The sequence below is a fragment of the Symphodus melops genome (assembly GCF_947650265.1).
Source record: "Symphodus melops genome assembly, chromosome: 12".
NCBI lineage: Eukaryota > Metazoa > Chordata > Actinopteri > Labriformes > Labridae > Symphodus > Symphodus melops.
The window spans coordinates 11,685,687-11,694,013 of NC_136702.1; the positions used below are offsets into that span (position 1 = coordinate 11,685,687).

General features: G+C 36.9%; 2 protein-coding genes across 2 annotated transcripts; both read right to left on the reverse strand.

Moving 5' to 3' along the window:
• Nucleotides 1-30: 30 nt before the first annotated feature.
• On the reverse strand, nucleotides 31-3,307 carry upp2 (uridine phosphorylase 2). The gene is made up of 7 exons (XM_079356983.1): nucleotides 2,203-3,307; nucleotides 1,938-2,052; nucleotides 1,683-1,841; nucleotides 1,472-1,586; nucleotides 1,138-1,347; nucleotides 888-1,034; nucleotides 31-672 (listed from the first exon to the last, which is right to left on the reverse strand). Exons 1-7 carry the CDS (start codon nucleotides 2,253-2,255, stop codon nucleotides 530-532), a joined length of 942 nt encoding a protein of 313 aa, XP_079213109.1. The 5' UTR covers nucleotides 2,256-3,307; the 3' UTR covers nucleotides 31-529.
• A 1,648-nt stretch (nucleotides 3,308-4,955) lies between these two features.
• Nucleotides 4,956-6,111, reverse strand: LOC306832366 (uncharacterized protein C7orf57 homolog). Its single transcript, XM_079356984.1, has 4 exons — nucleotides 5,907-6,111; nucleotides 5,730-5,820; nucleotides 5,331-5,433; nucleotides 4,956-5,088 (listed from the first exon to the last, which is right to left on the reverse strand). The coding sequence occupies exons 1-4, from the start codon at nucleotides 6,106-6,108 to the stop codon at nucleotides 5,014-5,016; spliced, it is 471 nt and encodes a 156-aa protein (XP_079213110.1). The 5' UTR covers nucleotides 6,109-6,111; the 3' UTR covers nucleotides 4,956-5,013.
• Between the last annotated feature and the right edge of the window lie 2,216 nt (nucleotides 6,112-8,327).

Consider the following 8,327-nt stretch of genomic DNA (forward strand, 5'->3'; position numbering starts at 1 on the left):
CAACAATACTGACCACAAATTACACAGAGCAATTATTATTATTGACTTTTATTGAAGGTTGTAAACTGCTTCTCATGCAGAAAAAGTGAAAAACAGAGTATTTCTGACTGTTTGAACATGTGTACTCAAGTCTAGAATACATGATAGGAAGGCAGACATCATGTCCTTAAACCAAACATAAACCACCTCACTCTAATGACAGTGTTTGATTGGTCTATGTTGTCATTTCTTCATTGTGTTATATGTGTAAGTTTAATGTTCAAATCAAGATACACAACACATTTTTTTGAAGATTAATGATATCTTACAAAGAAGCAACACATCATTAAATATGAACACACAATACATAGTTACATATAAGCAACAGACTAAATATCTTAGCTTTATAAATCAAATATCATTTTTTAAATAAGAGTCTAATGCCCGTATCAACATGTTTGGTAAAGTATATATACATATCCACAAATACAGTAAGTCACAGTTATGTACACTCTCTGGGAAGCTTGGGTTAGGGTGAGCTGTAGGCTTCTCAGACTACAAGTCCCAGACGTTTCTTTATAAAGTGGGACACCAGAGCTTGAGGTCTCTGCTGGTACTCCACCAGAACATCATGTGCGGAGGTGATCTGGTCTCCGTCGAATCGATTCAGCAGTGCAACACAGACTACAGCCGCTGAAAAGAAAAACAAAGTTTTAAATCAACAACAGCGAGGTATACATCTCTCTCTATTCTGCGTTTGGTACAGATGAAGTCTTCATTGAAAAAAAATGAAAGTATGCTAATCCTGCTTGCTGTTAGGTAACTTTAGATCCATCATTAAGCTTTGTAAAAAAAAAAAAAAAAATTTAAAAAGCAACATTTTATAAAAAAACAAACAAAACAACAACCTTTGAGGCCACACACGCGGCACATCGCAGCAAACACCGTGGACTCCATTTCTATATTCCTCACTCCAGCATCATAAGCTTTCCGTAGATACTCCAGTTTTTCTTCATGAGAAAAGGAGCAGAGTGCTCCATCAAGTCGGCCTTGCCCTGTAAAGACACGACACAGGATTTGTCAGTTTCGGATGAATCATGTTGACCTGTGAGAGAAATGTAATCACAAACAACCCTGAGCATGAGATGCTTTTGCTACCTTCATAGAAGTCATGTGTGCACATGGTGTTTCCGATCACTGTGGGGATGTTTTGAAGCTCAGATGAGCACTGCAGAAGCTCATTGGCCACTCCCTTGTCCAGCTCAGTACTCCGGGTGATGACTTTACCCAGAACCACCTGCTCAAACTGTGGTCGAAAGGAATAGTCCACTGCTTTATCAGTGACTACCACTGTCCCTGGAGCGAGACCTAGAGAAGACACGAGACACAACTTTAAAAATGTTGCCTCGTCTATATCCAGGCTAGAGGACGATTGAGGGGAAAGGACCATTTACTCAAATCTCTTTGATGCACATTGATGCAAAGCTCTTACCAACACCACCAGAAGTTCCCAGGCGAAACAGAACCACATCATGGCACTGAGCATGGTGCAGCAGTTTGATGAGCTCATGCAGCATGATGGAGATGGAAGGGACACCCATGCCATGCTGTGATGGAAACAAGCGGGGTTAAAATCAGTAAACATGAGTGCTTTATCTGAAGTTCTTCCCCATAGTAGTGTATTCATGTCCTGTAATACTTACACTTATAGAGAGCACAGGTCCCACTTTATACATGCAGTAACGGTCAGTTCCCTCACAGATGTCTCTAATCTCCTCTGGGTTTCCAGACAGTTTCAGCTCCTGGTGGATGAACTGGGCAAAAGCCTTCATCCGATTCGCACTGCCACCGACACACACAAACTATGGGAAAACATACAAAAGGACCACTGAATGTGGATTTCTAGATTTTGCAAATATAACACAGGATTTATTTATTTTTTGTTTTTTTCCACACACCTTAATATCTCCAAACATTTCTGGAAGGTTGTGTGTTTTGGTGCCTAGGTTGAAGTGGTAGAGAATATCCTCCTCCATTGTATCCAAGTAGGGATTTTTCACCTGGACAAGTTCCCTGAGAGCAATACAGGATATAAAATTAACAAATGGACCGCTCAGGTGAACTGTTAAGTACAAGCTCTGGATCACCTGAACACAATTACAATGGATATTTAAAGAGATAGAAAAAAGAAGATAAGTCACTGTAAATATCCCAAATACTTACTTGATATAGTCATTAGGGTCATTTCCCATACAGTTAAGTAAAATCGGTGCCATGACTGCAGGTGAAGCTTTGCAAAAATCAAATCACTAAAGTTTTCTTCTGTAATACGTCCAAATACCTGTTATAGCTGTTACAGAATAAGAATTGAGTCTGGCCGCAGAGCTGATATAGTGTTGACCTCTGGCCTGACCACTGATTGGTTCCACAGAGAGGAGTTGCACTTGTCCTCCTCGCACAAAAACATCCCACTACCTCAAAACAAACAGAAGCAAAAGAAGTTACACAATAATGATAAATGGTCAACTATCGATGTGCGAGTGTACCTTCAAAATGAAAACTGTTTCAGAGGTAATGAAAGCAACACACTGTATGTGACGAACCCCAATGTGACTAAATCTGCAAAACATTTGCCAGGATCTTAAAAATGGCCAATCTGAAGCCAATGAGTAACGGACGTGTTATGACATAAAGCTATTGCAGGGAACAGTTCGATAACCTCTGACATTGGGACGCAATACATGGCATGTCAAAACAACGACAAACAGGCAGCTTATTGTATAACCAACAGAACCATGGTTACATTTTTTTTTATTAAGCATTGCATCAATTGCTTACAGAGCAATATTACACTTATTATAAAGCCGTTATTTGCTTTAATGTTACAGTATTAAGCAGAACTCGATTCAAATTAAAATTCATTAAAATCTACGGGAAAAAAATGCAGCTTTGAATAGAAAACAAGTCTTAAAGAACGCTAAACATTAGCACAATTTCATTTGATTGAAAAAGTTGAAAATATATTACTTAAAGCTGTTTTTAAAGAGTTACATACACTGCAAAACAAGAACAAAAAACATAAGAGTAGTTGGTGTCTTAGTTACTTCAGGTTTGGTAAATAAGGCCTCGCTACCAACGACATTAAATAAAACGTTTCAGCTTTAATTCAAAGAAGTACTTTTAAACTTAAGTCAAACCCACTGACATAACACAACAATAAGAACTAGATGTGGCTCAGCATGGAGAACAAGCATTCTGTGTTCGAGAATAGGACAACTGTTGGAGCATGAACATCCATTTTCCCACGCACTCACTGGCAGTCATCTAATCTGTTGACGTGAAAATGTATACAAGCATGAGTCATTATGGCGTCACCGACAAACAAATGCTACATGATACTGCCAAGAGTTGTCATAAATTCTGAATGGCTTCAATTTGAAAGCTTAACACTTTCAATCGGCTGCTCATTATTTTCTCTATCCACTTATTGAGTCACATAAAATCAATAAAACAGCTCGGCTATGTTTTTTCCAAATTATGACTGTCTAATGAACAAGCAAGGCTGGAAAAAGAATAATGGTGACCTGTAAGACTATTACTTAAATAATGTGCTACTCACTGGATAAATCAGTTTTGGCTATTGGTGGTTTGTTGTCTTCGAGATAACCAAAGCTCAGCAGCTTAGACATACTGACAGGAGATGTTTTCTTGTCAAAAACACTTGAGAGGGGGAGACACAAGGCATGAAAACACAATGGACATACAATTAGCAAATGATGCTGGTGTAGATACAAACATTATGTCATGTTTTGTCATGGTCACAAAGTGCCTCTTGCATCAACTGAGGACGCTATGGCGGCTTTGGGACATTGTAGACAAACTCTGGCTACTCATTACAGAAGTACCACTAACTGCACAGAGTCAACAACAGCAGCCAGTCAGGGGACTTGTCACCTAATGTCAAGTTCAATACTTTCAAAAACAATTCCTCTAAAAGTCCCATTTATCTCAGAATAAGTCATTTCATCGTATTTTAAATGAAGCAACAAATAAAGTTTGCAATATTTTTTATGTACTAAAATGTTCTTGTTACAGGAAATTCTTCACTAGTCTATTTTTCTTATATTTAACATCTCGCACCAAGCATCAAAATAAATGATGCAGTCATCAGGTTTTTATTTCTGAATGGTAGAATATGATTTATCAGTGGATCCATTGTGGACTTTGTGAATGTGCAGCATCCACTGTTATTTACTGCCATCCCTCTGCAGTGAGGTATGATCGCGAGGTCGTTTTGGGTTTTCGACAGCCCGTTAACATTTCAAAAAGATCCAAATGACACTCAGCACTGAGCAGCAGTGAGCCAAAGCAAACAGGTGAAAGTCCAGATTTGTCTAGACACTGAGTCTGACTGGTGCAAATATGTACGTTGAAATGGGCTTTGCTTGTTTTTTTTTTTGTTCCCTGTTATTCATACTGATCATTTTGTGATCCACTCCTAAGTTGTTCTTCAGGAAAGTGAAGGGGGAATTCCAAAGTTTTCCATGCAAATTTGGACTAAAAGGTTTGTGGGCCTTGAACAATCTGGATTAAACAAATGACACAGAAACTATCGTTTTAGTACACAATGTTGTCTGTGTCTACAGGGGTGGCTAAAGCCTTATGTAAGCTTCACATATACTTTATTTAACATATAAGGACTTGTCCCCAATCATTCACACTGTCAGTATGAAAAATTGTTGTATATCAATCATCTTTTATTCTACCTCAGTCTATTTTTAAATGTAAATCTGCAGTTAACTTATCACAAACATGAGGTTAAAACACAGATTCCTGAATGGTTATAACAGATTAAAGGTGCTCTACGGTTATACTAAAGCCTTGTACAATTATTCTCACATAATAAGGTCACTAGTGTATAATAAATAGATTTTTTAAAAGTTTGTTCCTGAGAGTTTCCCGGTGCCATTCTGAGACAAAATCCACTTCTACTGAATAAAATGAACAACAGCACCATCTTGTGACCACATGAACTTACATCCTCTTGAATTTGCCGGGCTGATGGTATGGAAGGGATTCCTCCATCTGGCTGTCGGGAACATTGTTGTTCTGAAGAGGACACAGCAAAGTCACCGTTTGTGAATGAAACATAGACAAGATTGTTTTTTTGTTTTTTTCAATCTGGCTTTACTTTCACAGTATTCTCTCATTTTAACCATAATCAAGTCATGACTAAATGAAAGTGTAACTGTCAATTATTTCTAACTTTAGCCTTGAGTCAAAAAAGACTTAAACAAATGTTTATTTGGCAAAATTACTTCCTAAAATGACTCAGACACTTCTGTGTTTACCTTCTCTTTGCTGCTGTTATCATCCCTCTCCCAGGCTGACATATTGTCAGTCCCAAAGGGGGGCTCTAGCGTTTGAAAAGCTCCAGGGTTTTTCTTCTTTGCACTGTTGGAGAAAAACAATATAGGGATATGAAATGATGAAATATCCTTAACTTAATAATAGCTAAAATCTAAAATGAAGGATAAAAATGGGCTTTAAAAACACCTTTAAGGCTTGTTACAAGGGTTACAACAGAAATACTGTAAGAATTGGTGTTGTAACCACGTTTACAGAAGGTTATAAGGAGCAGGTAGAAGAAGAATTTTAGCAGAGATTAGTGTTACCTACAAAGATGAAGGTATTTTTAAACATAAACTGACACAAGTCAGTCAGAGTGCCTGATAAATGTCCACCGGTACCTTAGGTCACTGTCTCCGGAAGAAGTTAACAAGTTTGGAGGTTTGTATGATTTAGTTGTAGGACTAATTATGTTCTCATGCCACAGAAGTCCTGTTGAACAAATAAAAAAAAAATCAATCACAATTCCAAGCCTGCCAGAATGACGTGTAGAAATAAGATAAGGAATCCTCCTCTACCTCTATGCCCTCCTTGTTTTGCAAGCTTGATGTAGTCAGAATCACCGACAAAGACTCCTGCCCTCCTCCCTCGTACCCTGGTCTCAGGAAGATTGCTGATGAACGGGGACAGTCCGGGGATCTGGGAGATCTGGCCATGTGTACCATGTTGACCTGTGTTTAAACATACAATACACAGGGATGCATACATACATGCATGCATGAAAGAAAGACAATGAGAAATTTAACATTAATATTCAAAACTAATAACTTCTCTATAAATCAGTATCATCTTCACACCAGAGTCCGGCTTAATAATAATAGTTATTGTTGACTAAGCTAAACTACAGCAAGTTATTGGTAAATGTACTTGCCAGATGTCGTAGCTTGCTGCTCGTCACTCATGACAGCTGAGGATGTTCTGACAGAAATTGAAACAAACAATAAGTTATGGGAAAGACATCTGCATCAACAAATTTAATTGAAACGTTAGCGTAAGTTAGCTAGCATATGAGCTAACTTTTTCCAGCTGCAGGAACGTAAAGCCAAAATATGAGTGACGCCACTATATAAACTCGACAAAAAAGGTTAAATATAATAAAAACTTACAACATTCACAGCTCAGAATATACGGGTGTTTACTTACTCTGAATTCATTTTAAAATTGGAGGAACAAACTGCTGAGTGTGTGAAGCTTTAACTCTGTTTGGATATTGTTACGCGTTGCCGTGGAAACATGTTCCGGAGTGCAGCTGGTGGTTGATGCAGTTGATGCTGGGAGGGAGGGCAACTGTAATAGTGTAATAGAGGGTTACTCAATCTATTAAACTGGAGATTTTGTGCACAACCTGCTAACACATCACCGATAAACCCATGTGTGTGAGGGGGAAAAAAAATACGTTTTTACAACTTTTTAATTTATTTTATTTTTTATTTTTACAGAAAACAGCCAAAATGATCAAAACAAATGATTGTGTATTCGGTATTTTAGTAGCATAATCTCTGGAAGTCATTTTTACTTTGACTTTCTGATCCAAGGCTTCCCGTTGGGTAGCCTATGCTAAGCGGGCATTTCTTTTTACGTATATATTTTTTACCATATTAAATATAAGCGGTACACGCAATAGCCTAAAGTTTCTGATGATAAGTAGTAGGCTAATCTAATGCTCAATATATATATATATATATATATATATGTATATATTTTATATACTTATTTTTTATATATATATTTTTTTTATTATTTTTCTACTAAGGCCTTGTAACTAATACAATAAATTGCGTGCATTTATTAGATTAACAACAGTTAGATTATTTCAGTTTTGTGACCAAGTCTTGTTTTTCAACATTCAGATCATTTTAAGGTTACAGCATTATGCCCTCGAGTTTTGAACGTGCGCAGAGAAAAACGGCAATGGTCCTTTAATAAGTCAAATTAACTAGGGGAAACAATTCTGTGACCGGAAGTGCAGGCTTTAGCTTCAGCATAAGAGTACTTTAAATCGCTTTGGACTTTTTGTATTAGACGAACCTCACAAATTGTTATTATATCTGGGATACATACCAGGATATTAATCTGAGCTACGATAAAATCCCTCAGCCTTTGTGTGTCTTTTCTCAATATTCTTCAAAAGTAGTACATCAGACAGCTAAACCAATCTGTCCCCGTAACAACTTTTAGTTAACATTTCTGAGGTACTTTAATTTACCTTTTTCTTTTTTACTTAAAAAGATCAATTCTTGCTTTTTATTGTGCTACACTGATTTGATATAGACTGTTAGACTAGAGATTTATATTGAATATAAGGTGATGATGATGCTGCTGATAAGATAATGTTCTATATCCTTGTTTTGTTTTGTTGTACTTACTCTCTGATGTACATCGCTTTGTATAAAAGTGTCTGCTAAATGAATTGTAGAAAAAGGATTATAGCCTATATATTGTATTTACAACAGTTCCTCTTAAGTATGTGCAATACTTGAGCACTGTGACACTACCTTCCTGAGCAGCACTTTAAGCACTTTCACCTCTTTACAACCTGCCATGGGGCTACAGATGGAATTTAGCCAATGGCTATAACCTGGCACATGGACATTTATGTTCATGAATGTGCACTATCCCTAAAAAAAATACATGAATTATTTATACTGTGTACATAAATATAGCCTGTAGTATTTGTATATTGGTCTAATATTACAAACAAATCTGGTGGTTCGTACTCCAGCATTGTATTATATACTGATACATTTAGAATCATAATCAGGTTTTATTGCCAACTAGTATAACATTTACACATAGACGCAATCTGACTTGGTATATTGATGCAAAACAATTAAAAGAAATAAAACAGAACTAGCACGAATTTAAATAAGTAATGCTAAACAATTCACGAGAACATGACCTCATCAGTTTGTAAATAATCAAGAAATATAATAAATGTT

Coding starts and splice junctions, on each gene's coding strand:
- upp2 (XM_079356983.1), bottom strand. CDS start 2,255: ATGGCACCGATTTTACTTAACTGTATGGGAAATGACCCTAATGACTAT. Junction 1,035..1,137: donor CACACATGACTTCTATGAAG/GTAGCAAAAGCA, acceptor GTGTCTTTACAG/GGCAAGGCCGACTTGATGGA. Junction 673..887: donor CCGCGTGTGTGGCCTCAAAG/GTTGTTGTTTTG, acceptor TTTTCTTTTCAG/CGGCTGTAGTCTGTGTTGCA.
- LOC306832366 (XM_079356984.1), bottom strand. CDS start 6,108: ATGCATGCATGTATGTATGCATCCCTGTGTATTGTATGTTTAAACACA. Junction 5,821..5,906: donor AAAACAAGGAGGGCATAGAG/GTAGAGGAGGAT, acceptor TTTGTTCAACAG/GACTTCTGTGGCATGAGAAC. Junction 5,089..5,330: donor ATAACAGCAGCAAAGAGAAG/GTAAACACAGAA, acceptor TGTCCTCTTCAG/AACAACAATGTTCCCGACAG.